Source organism: Perissodus microlepis, chromosome 18, assembly GCF_051167445.1.
Source record: "Perissodus microlepis isolate ML-2025 ecotype Zambia chromosome 18, ASM5116744v1, whole genome shotgun sequence".
NCBI classification, from domain to species: Eukaryota; Metazoa; Chordata; class Actinopteri; order Cichliformes; family Cichlidae; genus Perissodus; species Perissodus microlepis.
Window position 1 is genome coordinate 26,566,940 of NC_140478.1, and position 23,099 is coordinate 26,590,038.

The 23,099-nt window shown below is 42.0% G+C and overlaps 1 protein-coding gene and 1 non-coding gene across 3 annotated transcripts in view; both read right to left on the bottom strand.

Annotated features, from left to right (window-relative positions):
* Positions 1-20,142, bottom strand: part of cadm3 (cell adhesion molecule 3) — a 105,017-nt gene extending 84,875 nt beyond the window's left edge. The window contains exons 1-2 of one of the 2 annotated variants that reach the window (XM_084911219.1): positions 19,850-20,142; positions 18,105-18,262 (exon numbers count right to left, since the gene is read on the bottom strand). In XM_084911219.1, the coding sequence (XP_084767345.1) occupies positions 18,105-18,195 (91 nt within the window). In that variant the 5' untranslated portion in view covers positions 18,196-18,262; positions 19,850-20,142. The remainder of the gene's footprint in view (positions 1-18,104; positions 18,263-19,849) is intronic. The other variant, XM_084911220.1, reaches the window with a different exon arrangement.
* A 1,846-nt stretch (positions 20,143-21,988) lies between these two features.
* trnar-ucu (transfer RNA arginine (anticodon UCU)) lies at positions 21,989-22,062 on the bottom strand. Its single transcript has one exon. It is a non-coding gene; the product is annotated as a tRNA-Arg (tRNA).
* Positions 22,063-23,099: the final 1,037 nt, after the last annotated feature.

Here is a 23,099-nt window from a genome sequence, read left to right on the forward strand (position 1 = left end):
AGACCAGCACTCTCCATCATATTCAGATTGAAGGTTATCAGTTAAATATTGGATGAATTGTGATGAAATTTGGTACAGACATTCACGTTCCAGTCACGATTCTTCTTTCCGCTGGTCCCACAGCAGATCATCTCCCTCCATCTCAGCATCCTCTTCTTTTACACTAACCCTCTGCATGTCCTCCTTGACAACATCCATGAACCTTCTCTATATTGGTCCTCTTTTCCACCTGGCATCTTTAACATCCACTGTCCCTCCTCTGCAAATCTGCACATCCACCAAACGCACGATCTGATATTGTCGTGTTGGTGTTGTTCCCAGATCATCATACTAAATGTTGTTCCAGGATCAACATTGCAAGTGACCAATCAGAATGTTGTGATGTCATACTTTTGCGACTTCGGGAAAAACCGCTGTAAAACAAAAAACTGTACTTAAGCTGCGAGAAACCACCTCTGTCCGCTGATCAACGGACCCTGACCCAAACCCTAACCCTAATCCTTTAATAAACGGTAAGCGGAATTGATATTGTCCTTGCAACATTGGAATTTCATAAATGCACGAATGGCTTGGCGCGCAAAAGAATAACGTCACAACAATGTGATTGGTCACTTGCAATGTTGAACCTGGAACAACATTTTCATGATGATCTGGGGGCAACACCAACACGACGATATCAGATCATCCTCCACCAAACCATCTCAACTCTGACTCTCTTTTGTCTCCACCCAAACACTGAATTTCAAGTTGACTTTTTCATGCCCCATCATCTATAAATAAATTCAGTCTGTCCACTTCTTTGGGTTATGACAAAAAAAAAGCCTTACCTGAACTTTTTGTTGTACATATTAGGATGCGAAAAAGGAACAATTTCATTACTGTTAAGAATTTTATTTGATGCATTTTCTCCAGAGCTAAAGAATTAAAAAAAAAAAAAAAATCAGCAGATAAGAATTTTCCCTCCAAAAATCATGCTTAATTCAGCTTAGACTTGCTATTTAGCATCCACTGTGTGGTAGGCTCACTGCATCATCAGCACTTCCACTGACCTCAGGTAGCCACAGATAGCTGATGGCAGCAACACTGCAGCAGGTGGCTGATGTGTGAAAGTGCCAAGCAGCATGCCATTCAGTATAAAGCGATCATTGTTATCCTATTGTTTGTAAGAAGAGGTCAAAGAGGTCAAAACAGAAACCCAGTACTGAAAAATGTTAAATACGTCTTCTCTGGCCATGATGAAGGCTTGGCTTTCACATTAAGCCCACAGGCAACACAATTTATTAAAAGGGATCTTACAGATTCAGCTTACACAGGCAAGGTATCAATCTGATAGTTGGCCATAAAGCATTCCTAAACTTAAACTGGAAATGTGTATAAGAACATTAGCTTACCTCGCTATTTTACAAGTATTGGCCCTTGTTATAAACTGACATCATCAGCATGTCTTTGTAGGCATGTTGTGAGGATAATTTTAGCACTTTGCTAACCTTAATACTATCCACAGTAAGCACAGCCTCAAAGAACTGCAGACTCTTTCATGTTTTAACATGAAATTCAGTTGTCTGCGCTTGCCATAGGCTTAAAAGGTAAAAGCCCAGTGATAACGAATCATTGTTAATGAAATTCTCCTTCAAATTAAGTGAGTGATGTAGGATGTTATGGTCAGGAAAAAAACTTTATCACAGATAGAAGTCAATTTCTGTCGGTGACAGTTTCAAATATCAGCAGCACAGAAGTGCCAATGAAAGACAATTAGATTTCCTGTTGTATCGGAGCTAAAGGGCCTTGTATACGGCAGGTGGAAGATTTCAAATACCACGGCTAATCAACTCCTGGATATAAATTATTGTCATTCCAGTGAGCAACAAAGTACATTTCCCAAAACATTGTCATCCTCTGTTGGTCTTTACAACTTAAATCTTGCATAAAATCTGCTGCATTGGTATATGTCTCTGCAGACAAATCTATGCACTAACACTGTCATGGTTAGGGATTCCCCCTCGGGCCACTGGCGCTCGAAAATGTATGCAGTCATAGCGGCACAGTGGGAGAAATCATCCGACAAATGGCAGGTGTTGTATCACTTTTATATTTCTTGTTTTTAATGGATTTACTTTCCTAACAGAGCAGATATCTGTGACTTCACTTTGAAACTGTTATATAAATAGTTATTTTATCAGACTGTCTATCATGTCTGGCACTCTGAATTATTCATACTTATCTTAGTAGTATTAAAGTAGAGCTTTAAAGGTCCTGTTTCAGTGCTTTTTTTAAAACAGAGAGAATAATATGCATGATGATTTGTGTTGAAGCAGTGCATGTGTTTTTATTCCTCCCAACAGTGAGGTGCTTTTCAAATACATGAGCCACTGTGGCTTTGTTAGTATTGGTGTATGAGTGTTTGTATGTCTCAGCATGTGTTTCCCTATACCAGGGGTCAGTAACCTTTAACACCTAAAGAGCCACTTGGACCCGGTTTCCACGCAAAAGAAAACACTGGGAGCCGCAAATACTTTTTGACATCTAAAATGAAGATAACACTGTATATATTGTTTTTTTTACCTTTATGCTTTGTGTGAACAACTGAAGTAAGTAAGTAAGTAAAGTTTATTTATTAAGCGCTTTTAACAGACAGGCAGTCACAAAGCGCTGTACACAAAGATTAAAATAAACAATACAATCAATAGACATTATACACAATGTAAAAGATCAAATGTAAATAATGTAAAGAATATAAAATACATAGATCAACAAAAGGCTTGTTTGAACAGAAAAGTTTTTAACTGCTTTTTAAAAGAATCCACAAAGCAACTAAGGTGTGTTGCTTATGAAATCCATGAAGTGCTACAGAGAAAGTTACATTTTATTTATGTAATTAACACATTTTGAACTCTTAAAGAAATATAACAAAAGGAAAGACACCCAGCTGAACTAAAATGATCCATGTAGCAAACAAAAACTGTTGTGAGCCGCCACCCTTATATCGCCTTTGGGCTTTTGGAGCCTTGACCTGACTTTTAAAAAAATAATTGGAAAAAAAGCACTATGCTGCTAAAAAAAAAAAAAAAAAAAGATATTTGCAAAATTCTGCCTAAATATGTATTTTACCTGGTTAATGTGTGTTGCGGGGCGTGGTCTGCAGTGCCGCTGCAGAGGAGTCGGACGCACCCGCGGCACCCGCAAACACGCCTCGTCGCCTTAAAGTCTGTGCTCTCTCTGCTGTTGTGTTGTCGGGCTGTGAGCTGAAAAGCTACAGCCGGCTGTATGCGTACAGCAACCGTGTGTGAAAAGTGGTCAATAAAGAGATGCTGAAAAGCAGCGGGTCTGCCGTGGTATGTTTACAATGGGACTTCTGCTCCTGAACCTCTGCGCACAGCGTCTGCAAATTGGGGCTGTACGAAGTCACTTTCATCTTTACGCAGGACTGTAAGCTGTCATCTGTGAGGCGTGAGCGGTGTTTGTTTTTAACATAGTTCACGGTGGAGAATAGCTGCTGACATAATGTGGATCCGAAGATCCATAATTGGCTTACCAGGGGTTGAAAGTCTCGATAAATGCACGGCGTTTCGGCGGTTACACCGGCTTCCGCGAGTGTGACGCTTATTTTGAGCAATGAAAAATAATAAAATATAATTTTATTTTTATATTTCAAAATCACAATAATCATCCAATTTAGAACTACAAGTTAAAAAAAAGAACTAAACACAAATAAAATACACTTCAGCTAATTACTTCTAATTCATTTTCCCAAACCACCCGGAGCCGCAGTATAAGGACAAAGAAGCCGCATGCGGCTCCGGAGCCGCAGGTTGCCGACCCCTGCCCTGTACAATAAGAAACTAATAACAAAAATTAATGGGATATTTGTGAATAGCTAATAGAGTTTTGTTTTGTTGGTATTTCTATGTGTAACAGAATAAAGTCCCAGAGTAAAGTGCTCATATAAATGTTTGAGAGTGGCTCACAAAATGTGCTCCTTTATCAGGTGTTTTTTTTCCCCTTCAAATTGAAGATGTCAGATTTGATTCAGATGGAGCTTTCATTTTTCATTTCAAACAGTGCAATATCAGTTGATTGGAGGGAGTTAAGAGATTCAACTCTGACAGTAAATTTGATAGCAGTACTTGAAAGACAATTAATCAAGACACCAAGATCGCCGGCTCCTTCATTCGGTTCTCAATTCACTGTGCTAGCATGTGCCCCCTGAAACAACTCCTGTTTGCATGTATATGTATGCAGTGTGGGATATCTATTGTTTAGAGGATATGTGCCAGTCAATTTACGGCATACTGGCTGAGGCTAATCTGAAACTGCCAGTGAAAATGATTGAATTTTTGCAATTACTTCACATCTTCACATGTCCGCAATTTAGCCGATACTCTAAACCAGAACCAAACGCAATGCCTGAGCAGATGCTGCAGGAGTTATGTGATTTTTACCAAGGCCATATCCAGGCCACATTATTACAGTGGGGCTTCAGTATGTGACATTTCACTTACTGTTTTCTTAGTCAGGGCTGAGATCTGAAATGTGTTTTCTCACTCAGAGCAAAGTGTGAAACTTTAGTTTGACACAAGCCCTAAAAATAAAAAATGAGGACGTTTGATTTGACTTGATGTGACACTTGAAAGCAAAAACGTAATCAAGTCTTTAGTTTTGACCTGGTAAAATGCAAAACAGTAATAGCAAAAGACAGTAAATAATTGTTTAAGGTTAAAAGAAATGATTATTTATTCTGGAATTGTGAAAATATCTTTTACTATTTTAAAAAAATGTATTAAAATGCTTCTTTTGGTGAATTCAGCACTCCAAACACGTCATCTCATAGGACAGAAAGCAGCAAATTTTTACTTAAATTGTTACACGATTATCAAAGTTGCAGAATGATTTTCTGTTTATGTACTTTGGACACTGCAATTAGTTAAGCAAAGCCTGGCAGGCTGTGGATTTCCAGTCAATTCTCATGCCAGGGTTTCAAATAATATTATTCAGATGGTAGCACCTGTATGTATCTATGTCTGCACGTACCCTCTCTCATCTTTAACGGGTGGGCCAATCTGAACAAAACATTGCATGAACATGTTTTTTTAAAAAAGATTGGTTATAAATCCCAATTCTTTTGATTTTCATATAAATGATCTTCATCTCATCATCCTCCTGCAAATGCAATGTTAGTTTGTGTTTCTTTCATGTGTCACGTTCAACATGCGACACCCATAACGTTCACCAAAATTTGTATCCACAACAGAATTTTGTGTGAATCACCATTTAAATTATTTATAAAATAAATCGATATTTGTATTACGTCAATATTTAAAAATGACAGGTTAATTATTACCAGCCAACATTACAGTACTCTATATAAGTATCAAACCCAAGGTTTACAATTTAGGGCTTTTTTGTCTTTTAACTTGAACTCATTTCTATGAAGCTCGACTACATTGATACCTACCCTTTAGCACTTGAGCACTGACACATTGGTTGTGGTATTACTTGTCACAGAGTGATCAGTCTTCTTTTGCAGAGCAACAAAGTCCACATTTGCATGTTGGAGGGATGGAGGATACAATGATTTATGTCCCATTTGATATCTTACAGATTTTTAGCTTATTTTAATTGTTCACTTGCTGGTTAGGTCTTAGGCACCAAAAACAACTTGCTTAAATTTACCACATTAACCCTAAATGTTAAAAACTTAAACTTCATTGCAAAGCAATCCTTTCAGATTCCATATCTGTCAAGTTCATCTCACGACTGCATTAACCCGGTGTGTCACTGCACCAGCAGCGACTATTATGAGAAGTCTAATAAAGGTAGCTGGTTGTTGAAAGTTTAGCCTTCAAACTTTGAAAACTTCTTAAGTGAACACGTCCAGCCTGATACAATGCAAACTCACAAAATGGCCTTGAATGTAAAGTACACAGTAAAACTGACAATGGCGATTACACATTACACATAAACTCAATGTGCTTAACATAAATGATAAAAACTGAATGCCCAAGGGGAATAAAAACATAATAACAGGCCTCACAAGCAAATAAAATACTAACATTAATATTTCTAACCAAGATACTGTATCTTATATTAGATTAAATGGTAAACTTATGTCCAGATAGAAGCATTTTTCTAAGCTACACACAAAAAAAAAAATTTACGCAGAGGATATTGAAACTTTTGAGATATATTCTTAAAATGCCTTCAATTGCATGAGGGCTTGGAGTGGTTTAACACTATTGAATGGCAGCTGATTCCACAGACTTGCAATACACAGCAGCATGAAGAAAAGCCAACATGTAGCCACCCTTCCTCTGGCAGCTGACCCTATGACGTCCTGAGTAAAATGCACTGGGTGGTTGATGAAACCAGGCCAGCTCTGAATCTTACAGCCCTGAGGGGAAGAGCCAGAAAATGTCACCAAACTCTTCAAACAACAACAAAAAGATGCTCTCGGAGGCACGCTGCTGAGCGCTGTCACAAACTCAAGCATGACACCTCCCATGTACAAGTCTATATACCTCCCCTCCCTCCTGCCTGTGAAGATATCAACCTGAAAATAGCTCAGTGAAGCTGAACACCGAGCCGCCATTAATAAATCACAATAATATTTAAATATTCATTGTAGAATAAGAGAATAAGGGGGGAAAAGCAGAGGATAAACTCCTTCTTCTTTGGTTCACACATCAAAACAGTTTGCCTTGAGGAAGTTTGACTGCATTATCAAATTCTCCCTTCAAGGTACTCATCAAACATACAGTAGCTTGTGTAAGAGGCTGATAGTCGTCACGCCTCGGGCTGCCCGTGTGAATGAACAGCAGATAAGGGCGTGTAGCTCATTAGCTCAATTATATTATTCACTTCTGCCGTCTGTCGATGCACTACAAAAATAGGATCAAATGTGCCGGTAGATATGAAGACATCTTCATTGACACACAGGCCAAGGTAGAGTGATCATACTGTAAATATAAAGAGATGGGGGTTTCCATTCAGAAAATACATCAGCGTGGGGTTGTAGAGCCTCGCAGCAGGAGCTTGGTCAATAAATCTGTTCTTTAAAAAAAAAGCCTATCCTTTTGTCACACAGAAGCAGGAAAAAATCTGAAACAATCAAAATAGCACTCGACATGCTGCGGCATTCTCAGCGTGGAAAACGGGAGGTCTGGCATGCACTCCTCAATCCTGCCCCGCTGTTTGCTTTTGATAGCAAAAGTCATAATGACATTCAAGTACTCACCAGGCTGAGAAATGAAGCTCTGACAGAAGGAGAGAGAGATAGAGACAGAAGGAAGAGGAGAGCACGGAAGTGTGTGTTACTCACATAATACTCAGATGAGTGTGTGAGTGCATGTGTGACCTACTGTACGTGTTAGGGTGAATGTGCTCAGGGTCGGGTGAGACATAAGTTGGTTTTGTGCCAAGTGGTGCAACTCGCTGCGGTGGAGACAGCAATGTTCCGCTGAAACCTAAGTCTGTTAATAAAGTGCGTGATTAATTTGCTCTGTGTCATTTTCCCAGTGTCCTCCTACAACACTACTTCAGAGATGACTTGAAGAGCCATTTAATTACTCAGCACTTTGCTCACTCGGAATTGAAGATTGCCGGTTGGACAACACCTTATGGGGAAAAAACATATGCATAAGCAATTTGGGAACTGTTACATATCAAGCGCCTACACTGTGTATATACAAGAGGAACACAGTGCGGGGAGTATATATATGTATGCTGTATGCGGGCTCCCCGGCGAAACACAATTTTTCATCTGGCAGTCAACAGCCTGGCTCACAGGGGTATTTTTGTTTAAGTAAAGAACAGAGTGCCTTCAAAGCTCCATTTGAATATATGTTTGTGTGTGTGTGTGTGTCTTATTCATGTCTTTATGCATAAATGTACACGTGCATTTTCCTGGAAGTGTTTTTGTGTGGTCACAAGCATCTGCTTGTGGGTTTGCATTGCTGCCTCTAAGACCCTGTTTATAATTGGTTTGAGCTGGTGTCTTGGGCCATCACATTACAAGTAAATATTACCATATGCGCTTGTCTTTATCATGTTTCTTTAAAGTGTTGAGCTGATGACTAGTGTTCAGATTTCATTAATGTTTATGCAACCCGTTTTAGGTCAAGAGTTCGTTTACACAGATATCTTGTCACTCGCACAATCAGATATCATCCGATATTATCCCACATCAGGGAAGGACATGCACATGAGAGAGGGCTTTCTGGCAGAAAGCCAATCAGAAACAGTTTTAATACAGCGTTAATACTGCAAAAGGCTCTGTTTTAACAGAAGCTACTATCTTTTCCTCAACTTAGCCATGTAGGTACTTTATCAAAAGAAGAAAAATGCATAAAAAATGAAAATATAATGTAAGTCTAATATAATTTGGGTTTCTCAAGGGTAAAATCCTGTGTTTGACCCTCATCTTCAAATTGACTTTATTGTGCTACACGTCTTCCACTACAGGACGCGTTGTGATTTATTTTTGTTCCTGAGTTGCAAAGCTTTGACATCACAACAACATAATTTGTCAGTTGTAATGATGGTCGTGGAGCATCATTAATATGATTATGTAGGAGCAACACTAGCACGCTACAGCACTGTTAGGAATACATGAAGGTTGCATTTGTGTTTGCATAACAAAAACACCAAAAGCTAAGCTAAAGTGGTTTAAGAGATTTCTAAAACTAAAAACAATGACTTGCAAATCATTTTCAATACAATTTCAACTTTTTTTTCTCCAGAAATTCAGTTGTTTATTCATGTCTATGTGTGTGAGTGGCAACGTACAGTCAAGAACTTCATGTTCACTGAGCAAGGAGGATGTTTAAGTCTGCGTGAGAGGAAAGCTGGCTGAAAGACAGATAGATAGACTGCGTGTTTGTGTGTGTGTGCGTGCGTGCGTGCGTGCTAGCATACTGGGGTTTCTTAACAGTCTGCCTAGCAGAGGGTGAGAAAGCGAAGTGAAGGAGAGTGAATCAAAATGAAGTGTGTGTATCTTAGAGAACTGGCAAAGGTGAGTGTGTGTGTGTGTCAGTGTGTGTAGCCGATTCGCATGCAGGGATAAGCAGCTTAGAGAAGAAGCATATTCTTTTCTAAGTAAATCTCATTAATTTTAATTAGCTGTATATTTAGCCTGTACACCTGGATTGGGTGTAATTCCGTTTGTATATATAGCGACAGGTGAAATGAGTCAGGTTGCAATTATATTGCTGAGCAGTCTCGCATTAGCATAATGTCCTGTTTTTTGATTGTGTCGCATGGCTAAGAAGGATATCAGAGGCAAATATGCATTCCCTTCATTTTCCTATTGCATGCTCTGTGTAGCGCGCCAGGGCTCGTCCTTTTAAGCGTTCACCTTTTTTTTCTCTTGTGAGTTCTTTCTCCCTCCCTCGCTCCCTACACTGTTTCTTTTCATTTTCTCTCCGGTCTGTTCACCCCATCATTAGAGTGCGCTCACTTTTTTTTCCTCCTCCCTCCCGACCCCTCCTCCTCCATTTCCCTGCCGTCATGCACCCTTACTGTATGGTTTTCTCTTGTTCACGTGAATGCCTCTGTCTTTCTCCCTCTGTCTCCCTCGCCCTCCCTCCTTTCCTGGGTAATCAGCTTATCCTATGTGTGTCCAAGCTTCTATGTCTGCGTTCCTCCTCTCTTTGTTTCGGATTCATTCAGCAGGGAGATTAGAGATGCCTATTTGGTGCTTTTGTCTTCAACCGGCACAGTAATGCTGAGTTACACCGTGTGGTGATGGCCCCATCGTTAAAAGTCGCATCCACTCATCACGAGTTCATCGTACCTCGATCGGTGCAAAGGGTCAGGTCCAGATTAAAAGCCGAGCCTGGACCTCTCGACTGGTCACCGTGAGTTTAAAGTCTGCACTTGCATTACAATGACTCACTGATCATAAGACCTTATCTACCGCTTAAAACGAGGCATTATATTCCTTTCGTGAGTTCCTAATAGAAAACATAGATGTGGCACTTTTTAAAAGCTCAAGGATGACAGAATAAAGCAAACAAGATTTTTTCATGCTCATCAGCAGACTGCTGCTTTTTTTTTTTCCTTTAAAGTGATGACTTCAGTTCCTCCACTTAAGACAAGAATAGACGGGAGCAGCAAATCTCATAAAAGTGTAATGATACTAATTTAGGTCACAATCGCTGTGTACAATGAAAATGTTCCAACAATGAAAATATTCACTGTATCGGGCGAGTACCTGTCTAGGTTGTGACATTGAAGGAGAAGAACAATAACAATAAACCAAAAACACTTTAAAAGAACTTGAAATGAGGTGCATGAACACAGAGGAAACTAAACAAAAAGACAATTTACTTCCTCTTTCTTTTAAAACATTTAGCACTCTTGCATAATTTACACCTTGTATTAAAATTCAATTTCTTTGGATCTCTGTAACTCAGAAAAAAACATGGCTTTACAGAGAGTAAATACATGGCACGATCTTAACGCTATCAAGTCCTCCACACCACCCACAGAGATGATCAAACCTTAGCCAGGAGTAAATAAAGTGTATATTCGCATCCTGCAACCGCTGCAGAAAAGTCAAAACTTCTCCAGAGTTTGCCATTCCTTCAGCCTCTCCAAAGACACCTACAGTGGTACAATACAGTACCACACTCAGATCCCATCAGTTTCTCACTCCTATCCCCTTTTTCCCCTAGCCTTTACAGTAGTTGCAAACTGCAGTAAAAATCCCTCGTCATCATTTTTGTTGCCTTCCAGGAAAGACTCGTAAAAGACGACCTTTTCCACTTCAATGAAAAGTAAATCCAGGCTCTATAGTATCATGTCTAATGATCCTATGCCCGTCATGGCTGTTCTTGTTGACAAAGCAACCTCCCCAAATGACACCCCCGCTTTGCATTGGCTGCATTAAAATATTTGATCCAATTACAATGCAGCCATAAATGATGAAAACACATACACTAAATGCCAGGTAGTGCATTAATTCAAAGGGCATTTAAATAATACAGAATGAATTTCAATAGCAGATCTGCAGTATATATAGAAGGATTGGGAGGCATAAGGAGTGCAGCAGTGCAGTGGAACCATAAATGAATTCCACTGAGCAGTGGCTGTGTTACAATGCAAAAACTTTAATAATGATACTGTCCAATAGTTTCAATGCAGAAAACATATCTCTGTAAACAATAAACTTCCAACTAAAACAATAAATAAAATATGCTGTGTATAGGAGGCAATATTCAACTCTGCTCCGGCACAATAATATACCACTAAAAAGTAATTGTATCAGATTTTAGGATCCAACTGGCACTCAGTTGAACTGATAATCAGCCAGTCGATGGTAAAGCTATTAAAAAAAACTTTGCCGCATGTGCTGATGAAGGACACAGATTCAAAGACCTTGTCACTCTGTCTGCTGATTCACTTTAATAGCGCTAAAGCAAAAGTGTCAGACTTCAGATTTATTCTCTTTATGCTCGTGAGAGTTTATACTACATTAAGTACTAATCTGGAGAACTGCTTCACAGTCCTTTTCCTACACTGGTTCTATATTTGACAGTTATATTAGAGGCTCAATAAGACTCACCATCCAGTCAATGGACAGTGATATCCTCAGCAGAACTAGGTAGAGTTCCCTACACAACACACAGGTGAATTGAAATGGCTTTATGGTTGTGGTATCAGTAATAAGATCCCCCCACAGACACACTCTCTACCACGAGCTGAAGTGATGGCATCATCAAAAAGAGGCAATATATAAGAGCAACCTCCGCTCTTTCATTGGTGGAGCTCCTGCGCTCAGGGGGAACCCTCAGCACTCAGAGTCAATCAATACAAATGCTTCGCTTTACAGCCATGCACTCGAATCTTCCAGCACCCGGTCATAGTTGGAGTTTACACACAGCACAGTGATGTGCTTCAACAAACAGATACACCTTTCCAGGAAGCCCTTGGTCTGACCACCCATGCGTTAATGACACCATTGGTGATTTCCACCCCTGCAGCAATCAATTAAAATACCCGCCAGAGAATTCCAGCAGATAACATGAGAAAAGCAGGCAGGTAGGGATGGGGGAATGAGCGTGAGGGCCTTGATCAAAGGAAAAGCCAGATGAGTGCTGAACACAATACGGGCTCTTGTTGGTGGAAACATGGTAAATTAATTTATTTCAAGGCTGACGCTGTTGTTGTTGTTAGGTTTGTTTAATCGGTAATGTGTTTGTGAGGTGATGGTTTTGAAGCTGGCTGCTCTGTAAATGCGGGACCCCTATTTTTCACAACCCTGAGTTGCTGCAAAGTGATGTGTCTTCTGAGAAGCACCTGAGAGGGCGACGAATGCGTTGCCGCTCATCAAAATCTCAAGAGCACTTCTTTCTTTTGGTTTCTTAATGGCATTTGCTGTTATTATGATGGCAGCATGCAAGACTGATCTGTTCTGATGTAATCTCACATTGCCTGAGAGAGCCTGGGTGGATGAGATCTGCTTCAGATTGATGAGGTCTAATGGAGTCTTGTTTGGGTGCAGTTAATACTTCTAACATCCGAGGATACTGGCGCGCCACTGCATTTTAATTCTGCTTAATTTAGCTACAAATGACTTATCAACACTTTTGCCTTGTTGAACTGTGACTTTCTCTTCCTGCCGCTTACGCATGTGTAATGTTTCAGCATGTCGAGAGATGTATGAGCATAACATGAAGAAACAGCAATATGCACAATGTGTGATGCAAATCATTCCCGAGGGCTCTAGTGCTCATGGTTAGAGCTTTGTTGGAAGTTTAATCAATCAGCCACAGCACACTAATTAATCGGCATGATGAACAGGAGAAATAATTGGTTTTCTGCCAGATGTGAATCTGTTTCAAACTAATGCCAGCCAATCAGAGTCCAATTTATAATCAGAAAACTGATCTGGACAAGAAAACACTTAAAGGATCAGAGAAGAATAAACACACAAGACAATAGAAGTAATATGGCTTTAGATTTAAAATTCCGATAGCAGACAGTCTCCTGGAGCTTTACTACATGTTTTAGCATGTGTATTTTAGATGCTTAATTGGATCCATATAGTGTCACAATCTCCTTTAGTTTCACAGATTCAAATCTAGGATATGTGCTAGATTATGTCATTGTCGTTTTTCTCTTAAAAGACAAACATATTGCTAATTAACTGGCATGATTAGTATAAGAATAATTAATTGGGCTCCTCCCCAGATGTTTCTGAATGAATCTGCAGAAAACTAATGAGGGCTGTCTGGTTTTTCTATTGAAGCGGCAGATGTCATTAGCTACAGCCCATATTGACAATACTGATCAGCCCACACTCCAATCAGACCAGGTAACCAGTGGCTGAAACTAATAGAAGAGCACTGGAGGAAATAAATAGCCAGCACTGCGATTGGAAACCACTGGTTTAGCCCCATGCCAGTGGAGCCAAATGGAAAAATAGCTTAGGCCTCTTATTAATGTCACAGTGGCTAGGCGGTAATTCCTCCAGGCTCTGTGTACCTCGGCTTGTTAATGAGTCACTGCTTATCAGTCAGCCTTGTTAACAGGCAGAGGCCTCCCATCCAAGCCGCCTACTGCTATTGTGTGTTAGCCGTACTGTGTATTAGCCAAATGTTCCCCCATCTTGGCACACAGGAAGTCAACACCAAACAACAGCAACACACACAGGAAGTGGGCTTTTAGCCAGTGAGAAAGAGCTGCTCCTGGGGGAAAGGAACCCATTCTGTAGCAGTATAAAGTGAACCACTGGCAGAGACACACACACGCAGAGCCCTCCCGCCTATAAATCTTACCACACTAACAACTGGTCCACACTGCTCCCGTCCTTTAATCCTTATCCATTACTAGCCTCAGCTGGAAGCATCGGGATTCATTCAGTGTTTCTGACTAGCAGAACTCGCTGAAGTAAATAAACTATTAGGCATGTTTCCTGCCATGAATGCAAACACTCTACTGGAGTCTGAGATCAGACTGCCATCAGGCTGCCATAGCGTTGAGGGCCAGGTGGTTGATTGGAGGTCGCAGCACACTGTTCTACTTGCTGTCAACTGAGTGCTTCAGCAGACGGACCCTCACACTACACAGCAGTCCTGTGGCAACTGGGTCAGCGGTACAGAACCAGGGCACAGCCGGCCAATTGCATGCCTAATCTGTGCCCTTCTGAGAGGCACTTTCCATCTACAGCGCATGGCTGCACATCCAGCTGTGGAAATGGATATGTCAAATGGCATGCAATTAGTGTCTCCCTGATTCGTTCACATGCTCCAAGGATGCCCGGTCACAGATAAATCCAGAGCAGAGTTAGTGCTGTCCTTTCCATGACTTTGACATACATCAAATGGAAGTTGGAAGTCCAGGATTGATCAAGAGTTTAAACTATCATGAACGCTATCATAATACATGATCAACCCCATATGTCCTGGGAAAGTATTTCTTTTTTCTTAATTGTACCTCTGTGACCGATGATAAGAGACAAACAGTCAACATATTTTTAATCCACTGTGGACTCTGAGTATAACAATAATAGACGGTTCTACTCTGATGGCTCATCTGCTTTAACGTTGACTTGCTGAGCTAATCGTTTTCCTCTCTGATACATAACACTGAATTATTTAAGCTAAGTAGACCCTTCTCTTGCAAGGCCACTTAGCATGGAGATCTCCATTATGACGGCATTATCTGACTGTCTGCCCCACCCTACTCCACCTTCTACTAACAGCTCTGCTGCTGTGTCACAACATTCAGACAGATCGGAGCGGATGTGAGTGATGGGCTGGTGCTTTGCGGCTTATGCACTACATTTCCCTCTATAACTGCAACACCATTGCTTACCACATTACTCAAATGTCAAGAAAAAAGCAGCAAACACAAGATTTATTCATGAATATATAGGGATGGGTACTGATAAGATTTTCACGATTCCGATTCCAGTTTCGATTCTGTTTAACGATTCGATTCTTTATCGATTCTCTTATCGATTCTTTTTTTAAAAAAGGAGAACGCTAAGGTCAATTAGCTTAGAACTTTGTTTTATATCTTCTCTTTGAACAAGATAGAAATTTAGGAGTAACATGGCCTTACAAACCCAACAGTGAGATCTTAAGAGATCCAGCCTATGGCTCTTCCATGTGGTGTCACAGGGTCCCCAGGAAAAAAAATAGTAAATGTAAAATAATAAAATAAATATTCTTCTGTAGCAATAACAAAGTATAACATAAATTATTCTGTAGCAATTACACAAGAATATCCAGTAATGTCCCTGCCTACAATTAAACACATTCACTTACCGAAAATCGGGGCATCTGCTGTGGCAAATAGGTGCAAGCCTTTGACCACAAACTTAGTCACTGCTCGGTGACATTCGTCTATCCTGGCCTGAAAGGAGACGCTACCGGTAAACTGCAGCGAGAACTGCCAGCATCTGAGCCAGCCAGACTCTGTCTCTCTCATCATGGTCACCTAAATGCACAGTAATGGCAGGTTTTGTAATAAGGCAGATCGCGCTAACATAATATGCACTGTTAGTTGATTATTTACCTGCCGCATTAATGGGAGAGGACGTGCAAACGTTACCGCTGCTGCTGGGTTGAGATTCACGAGTCCGGAGCAGAATTAAAAACACGACATTCATTTCAGGTCATCGCGTGTTTTGTGAGCAAATTCTTTTGCATATTCGTAGTGTTTCCTCCCTTAAATGAAATATCTACTTTGCAAGTATTGCAAGTTGCCCTGTTGTCATCCGTTCTCGTAAAGTATAATCAAACTTTTGAGCGTTTGAGCCGCCATGTTTCCTGCCAGGTAAATGACGCTCCGCAACGTGGTGACGTCATTCGGGGCGACTGGAATCGATAAGGGAATCGTTTGCAAAAATGGCAAACAATTCCAAGGAATTGAAACAGTGGGAACCGGTTCTCAACAAGAACCGGTTTTCGATAAAATAGATATATTCATAGGGATGGGTATCGAAAACCGGTTCTCAACAAGAACCGGTTTTCGATAAAATAGATATATTCATAGGGATGGGTATCGAAAACCGGTTCTTGTTGAGAACCGGTTTTCGATACCCATCCCTATGAATATATCTATTTTTCTGTATCTTGATTTTTTTTTGGCATTGTTCCTTGGTGTTGTATGTGTTGAATAAAAGCTGGGTTCCTTGTTTGCCAGTGGGAAAATCTACAAGTTTTCATTATTTCTTGCATCAAGGCCACTAAGACAAATTTCAATACTACTGATAAAAAAGTATCCAGTCTTCTTCTGATTAATGCATTTCTATATGGTGCAAAAAATATATTTTCAAACATTTTTGACAAGTGATTCTGACTGATTTCACTGCAGTGATATTATTAATTTGGTTTCTGTGGAATTAATACAAGTACTTGATCATTATTTGATGACACATATTACTGACAAAAAGACATGGATGCCAAAATTGTTAACTCAGCACTCCACGGTTGCTTCCCATCTCTCAGCTGTGCTCTTTGACGTGTTTTCTCATCTCCTAAATGCTATCAGACGTCCCAGGCTTAATTACTCTCCTTGACTGACATGATAATGTAAAACAGCACTTAGGTGAGACCAAAGCAAGAATTGGTCACGCATGGTCAGATCTCCCTCCAGGCACACCTTAATCAAATGTGACATGCGTGTGAATGCGAGCCAAAATCATTTTCGGACCCAAATAACGAACCAGCGCCTGGGTTTCAGTGACGAACTACACAGTTGGGGTCAGCATCCTGACAGGAGATTGATGTTTCATCATCAGTGCCTCAGTCTGAGGTGATTGCTTGTGCATTTCTCATCTTCAGCAACTCTAAAGGTTTTGACATGCTTCCATTTGCATTTGTATTACAGCGGCCTGATCCCAACTTCTTGACATACCCATATTGTTTCTCACTTTCTACCGCACTGACCAATGTGAGCTCACACCGACAATCCTTCGCTCCCCCAAATTGAATTCATAAATGCACGGAAACTCAAGTATACCTATTTCAACAGAAAATAAAAACAGCTGATGTGGATAAACAAATTCAAAGTACAGTAAATGTAGTCCGTGTGCGTGCATATTTATGGGCGTATACTGTGTATGTCTCCATGCATATGCATGCAGTGTGTATTCACAGGTGCATTCAGATTTGTGAAATAGTGTGGGTGTGCATAAGTGAATACAAGGGGCCTCTGAGAATATATATTGGAAATGCAAATCAGGGAACATCTAGTAGGAGCCTTATTACCTGCTATATTGTCTTACAGTTCTTTGTCAAACTCTGTGCAAAAAAATACCAAGTGTAATGAGAAACATGCCGACAGGATTCTACCTATGTCAATCAATTTTCTGTGGATTGAGGGCCAGTGGTGACGCACCATTTTACCATTGGCAAAACTCGTCCTCTAAAGGTTGTATTACCAGCAGTCAGTCACTTGAGTGTTATGTAATTGGAAAGCACATCGGTCTGTATATTCTCGCCACTCACAGCAAGGATGATATCATTACAAAGTGCTTCTCTCATCAAATCCTCTCTTACCATCCGCTTTGAGCCGCACCCAGCTCATCGCAGTTTGAGCTTCAGCCATAAGGACTGTCATATGTCTGTATAAGAGTTGAATTTGCACGCTGCTTTGCCCCTACCTGAGAAAGCACAAGACAATCGCTCTTTATCTCCAAGTGTATACTCATGAGAAAGACAGAGAGATGCTAAGCAGGTAAACATCCAAGACTGCTAATGATGAGTGTTTGCCTGTGTTTTTGCATCTTAAGCGACCTTATGCAAGTCATTTAAGATGTCACTGAGAGAGAAAAAGAAGAGAAAGTTACTGGGCAAGTGTGCTACTCTGGCAAAGGACCTGCAATGCATTGCTGAGCCCTACACCCACGTGCGAGTCACACACATTCCTAAAAAACAACAGCAGAAATTCCACTGGGGTCTGGGGAGGTGGGAGTGTCCCATGTGCTTATTAACGCTGCTCTGATTCCCTTGTCATAATACAGGAAACAACGAAAAAGCCTCAAGTAAACAGATAAGGGCCACCACAAGAGACAGAGAGAGAGGGTCAGGGAGGTCAGGGGCCCAGGGAGAGACAGTAAGAGGCAGACAGATACAGAGGGAGAGAGATGTGCTTACCAAAGCTAGTATTGCTGTGAACCGCAGCTGTGAAGAGTACTGTCAATAAGCTGACACTCCATAATGCAAAGGGGGCTGATGGGAAGGCCATGTTCGGGCACACAGATCCGCCTGTCTCACTGAATCCTCAGGAGGGCAGAGGAGCTCTGGAGTGTCACCTGCAGGGAAAGCAATGGTGAGATAAAGAAAACAAGCAGGCAAGGCCAACTGGCCACTAATTGCATCCCCTGCCACTGGTTGGCTGCAGCTGAATAAACGCTTGGCCCACCCGTTACTCACGCGTTGCTCCATGGGTATTCATCGATCTGGTTGTGTCATACTATACCAACGACTGATTGAGGGAGGTGGGAGTAAGGAGAGAGTGGGCGGTGATAGAGCCAAACAGAGGAGTAGACGGAGATGGTGGCGATGTTTAAGTGTTAATGAGGGGAGACGAGAAGAATGGGGGTGGTGGGGGCTGGTGTTCATATTACTGTCAATTTATTCCACTTTAACAAGCTGTGCGCATGTGGAAAGAAGGAAAACGAATGTTTCTGGGGCCATTTTCGAGCTCCAACTAACTCACTCTAATTAAAAATAACGCTAAGCAACATTCCCACAATTGGCAGTGAAAGAAAAAAGGAGAAGAGGAAAGACAATGAAAGACACAGCAGCAGCGGAGAGATACACCTGCCGCCCGCTGAGAATACACGGTGCGCTTTGCACTAGACCGGAGACGGACCGTCGAGCTTAATAGCTTCTCTGGCACTCGTTCTCGCTCTCTCTCTCTCGCACTCCTTCTCTTCCTCTTTCTCTCACGCAGATTCCTTAAAATAGCAGTAGCTTGCGCAGAGGTGAGCCCTCGGTCCATCTGTGGACGGCTCCCTCATTGTCATCGCCGAGAGGGAACCGGGGCTGTAACGTTGGCTGCGGGACGGACGCACGAGCGGGCGGTTAGGGCGGGGACAAGGGGTGGGATGGAGTAATGGGGCGGAGGGGGGACGTGGGGGAAGGGGGGCATGTCATGGGAAAGGGATGTTGGGGACTAGAGACGGGGTGGGGGGTGTCTATGTTTATTGTTGCTCCAGCCCTTCCTGTTGAGTGATGGCGAGAAGCGAAAACAAAACTGGACCAAGTGTATCCATGGGAAATAACGCGGAAACTGAGCGCGAAGAACATAAGTTCTTTGCTTACGCTTAACGTGGAGAGTGAAACCAATAAAGATGATGACAATAATAATAACAATAATGAAAACAACAACAGCTCGCGCATGGCTACCTGCATTGCTGCGACGGACCGCGAGAGCACCAGAGGACTGGTTCTCAGGTCGGAAAACCAGTCCTTCTCCCGCGCTTGCAGAAAAATCTGGTGCTCTTGAGAATTTGGGAGACTCTTGAAAAGGCTGGAGAGAGGTGGCTGCTGCACACCCCGCGAGTTACGATCTTTTTTTCTGCAAAAGAGCGCGGAAAGAAAAAAAAAGAGGAGAGGAGTCGGGAACAGCGCAGACAGCCCGACAACAAAACGTACATTTAGAGTAAATTATGAAACACTCAGGGATTATACACTTCTCTCCCTGGGCAGGCATAACGGATTACAGAGAGAGAGAGAGAAGGCAGACTCGCAGTGCGCACACGGACACATTCCTGGAGACGGAAAAGCGTCACCACTGACAGGTGTCTCCTGTCCGCCCTACAGGCTACATCCTAACCCTGTACATTAATACAAACTGTGAAACATTGCACGGCAATAACCACACGCACACACACCGGTATAGTCCGCCTCCGGAGTCGGGTTTTGTTGATGCTGGTCTCCAATAAGGTCCCCAGTAAGGTCCCTCCTTTGATGCGCAGCAGTCGCTTGCTCGGAGCCTTCTTTCAATCTGCTTTTATCGACTTTTTTCTCTCTCCTTGTTCCTTCTCCCGACTCCTTGTTTTTCTTGCTTTTTCCCCCTCCGCTCACTCTCTCACTCTGTCTTTGTATCTCTATCTCTCTCTAGCTCGCTCTCCACGGCTACCGTTCACTGCAGCAAAAACAGACTGTCTGAAAGACGAGCGGGAGGGGAGGGGACACGGGAGGGAGGGATGGAGGGAGGGAGGGGGGGGGATTTTAATACGATTTGGCCCGTACCATCGGGATAACAGGGCCAGAGCAGGGGCCTACTGACTGAGAGCAGCATGAAGGAGATGGAGCGGATAGTAAGATCTTACCATAGCGAAAAATCATCGTAATGTTGCTATAATATCCCACAGTGAGTCATCTGACCTTATCTGCCTTTATGGAATTTCATTATCCCCTGTTGTACATAAGCTCGCTTTATCTAAAGTTTCCATAGCCTACAGAGTAGGTACAAAATTCTTCTCCTGAATTCAGACCTACATATCTTATATCGGGTCATCTGAAGCTGATTGTCACGGTTCTCAGTGGAGTATAATGTTTCTTATCATTGATGCTATGGAGCTATTACTTATATCTTGCAGATAGGCCCACTACTATTTCCCATCGGTTAGATAATTTCCATGGTTGCCTAATGATTTAACCGAGTCCTTGGCCTTGTGCAGTTGTGGGACTTCCGTTTCCTCCCTATTTTCCCAGAATACTGTAAGTCCTACTTTGCTGAGACGTTATCGTTTCACAGTTTGTGCAGTAGTCCATTAATGTTTCTACATCATAATGGCTACACCCTTGGGAGTTTTGCATATGCTTGCAACGTTAAAGGGGAGAGTCCTTGTAGTTTTGACGTTTTTGACGTCAGGCCCGTTTGGGAATCAGGATCCAAGGGTGGAAGGGAGAGAGGGAGGAGGGGTTGTTCAACTTGCCAGAGAGGATTAAGGATTAGTTTGCGGGCGGATTAGGTTTGTGTGTGGGGAGGCATGATGGGGTTAAACATGGATGGCACGACAGCCCAATCAGTGGTGGTGGCAACAAACTGAAACCGAGGAGGTGGGGTTGAATGAAAGAATGAATAAATAAATAAATAAAAAATTATAAAAACCACGGGGAGCGCGGGGGGGGGGGGGGGGGGGGGTCGTGGCGTTTGAGAGATCTTCAAGCAAGCAGCTGCTTTCCCACACTGAAAGCAAATAACAATATCAGCTCTGGGCTCCCAGATTTGGGGGGTTTTAAAGATGGAAATAGTCCACCTTCAGGGATCCTTGAAAGGATTCCAGAAAGGTCCCCACCCTGATTTCCCTTAATTTAAAAATACACAATGACTTCCACCAACTCTTCTTCTCCACTCGCACTGTACAATGTAGTTATGGTCTTTAATTCAATACAGAATCTGCATACAAAAAAAAAAATTCTAGCACTATGAGTCATTTATGTTCAAAGTAAACCGGAGCCTTTATCTCTCCCTCTGTCTCTGAACCGAATGGGAGGATGGAAACGCGGCATCTGGCATCATTAAACACTTGTTACGAGGACGGCAAAAGGCTTTAAACGTTTAGCTGCTGCCGCTGCTTCAGGAAAGCTTTTTGCTCTGGTTTAAATGAGCGAACAGCCCCAGGTGCCGAAACCGTGAGCGTGCGCGCGTGAGACCGTGGAGTAATGTGTTCGCGTGATAACTTAGCGCGCAGCCTGGACAGTAAAGCTGGGAAGGAAGCCCCGTGAAGTTCTGCTATGGTTTCACGCCTTTTCCCTATTTCAAATCTGCATAGATGAGATGACCTTTGCGCGGTGACTAGTTTCCTGTGAAATTACCAGGCCAGATGCACTGTTTTTGAGCTTCTGCAAAATAAACACGACTATGAATCATCTTCTTTCCACCCATCCACCCTTGTCGTCGACAGTACAGAGCAGCTCTGTTATGCACATCGTATCTGCAAAGAACATTTTAAAAAAATGTAAGCTTTATTCCGAACCCTTCTCATTAAAGGAAAAAAATTACAGCCGGATCCTTACATCCACATCTCTGCCGGGACTCGAACCCGGAGCCTCTGGATTAGAAGTCCAGCGCGCTATTCCATTGCGCCACAGAGACTGAGGCACCGTTTTTTCTATCAAAACCGGGTTTATACTCCCCCTCCCAGCCCTGTGCAGCATCCTCACCACCCCTCAGCATCAGGACCGCAGCTCCGTGGTGTAATAATTTGCCAAACGGTAGGGGGTGCTGCCGCCGCATAATCATCAGTGACTTAATGTCTCATAGAAACAGTGGGAACTCCCGCTTTTCATCCCCCATTTGTTTCGTGCAAGTTATCTCGTCAAAATATCATTATGGTGATGTTATCAGAGCAAAACTAAAAGATGGAACATTGTGCATTGGAAATGCATCAACAACTATGAGCCAGAGTGCTTGTTGTTTGTAGGGGAATGAAACAGCCAATACTTCTATTACCCCCCATTTCTTTTTTTTTACTCCCAAAAAATGAGAAGAAATTCCGCAGGGTTTAGTGCAAACAGTCTATAAACAAATTCGGTCTTGGATCCCGCAGAGCCTGAGCAATTTTCCCGTCCATCACAATAAAATTGCAGACCAATGGATGTGCAGCTCAGGTGGAAATGTGCCTGTTGTGTGGATAGGACTTTGTGTGGGGAATCCTGTGTATGCCAAATTAACAGCAATCAGACAAAAAACTCATGTACAAAGAGGCATTTTGCAAGAGTTGATGTAACATTGAGCTGACAATGGTTAGGTATAGCGATGCCTGTCCAGCAACAGAGCTGATATGACTCTGTGGAGATTACAACACCATCAAAAGCACTGAATTAACTCTTGAATTTTACAAATACTGGAAAAAACACTTTGCTGTGTCCTTTAGAAACAGACTGACAAAACGCATGACACAACACCCAAGAATATATATATTCATCAGTAAACCAAAAAGACATTCTGCCTAACAGACATTTCTTCTCCAGGCATCGGTTACAAATTAATGAGCCAATTTTGTTACAGCTAACCTCAGAACATTTACCTGTTTTTTGTTGATATGTATGCACTTGTTACTGTATGCAGCACAAGCGGGAGTTGGATCTGACTTTACATCACAGCTTGCCTTTATTCACACTGGAGGACAA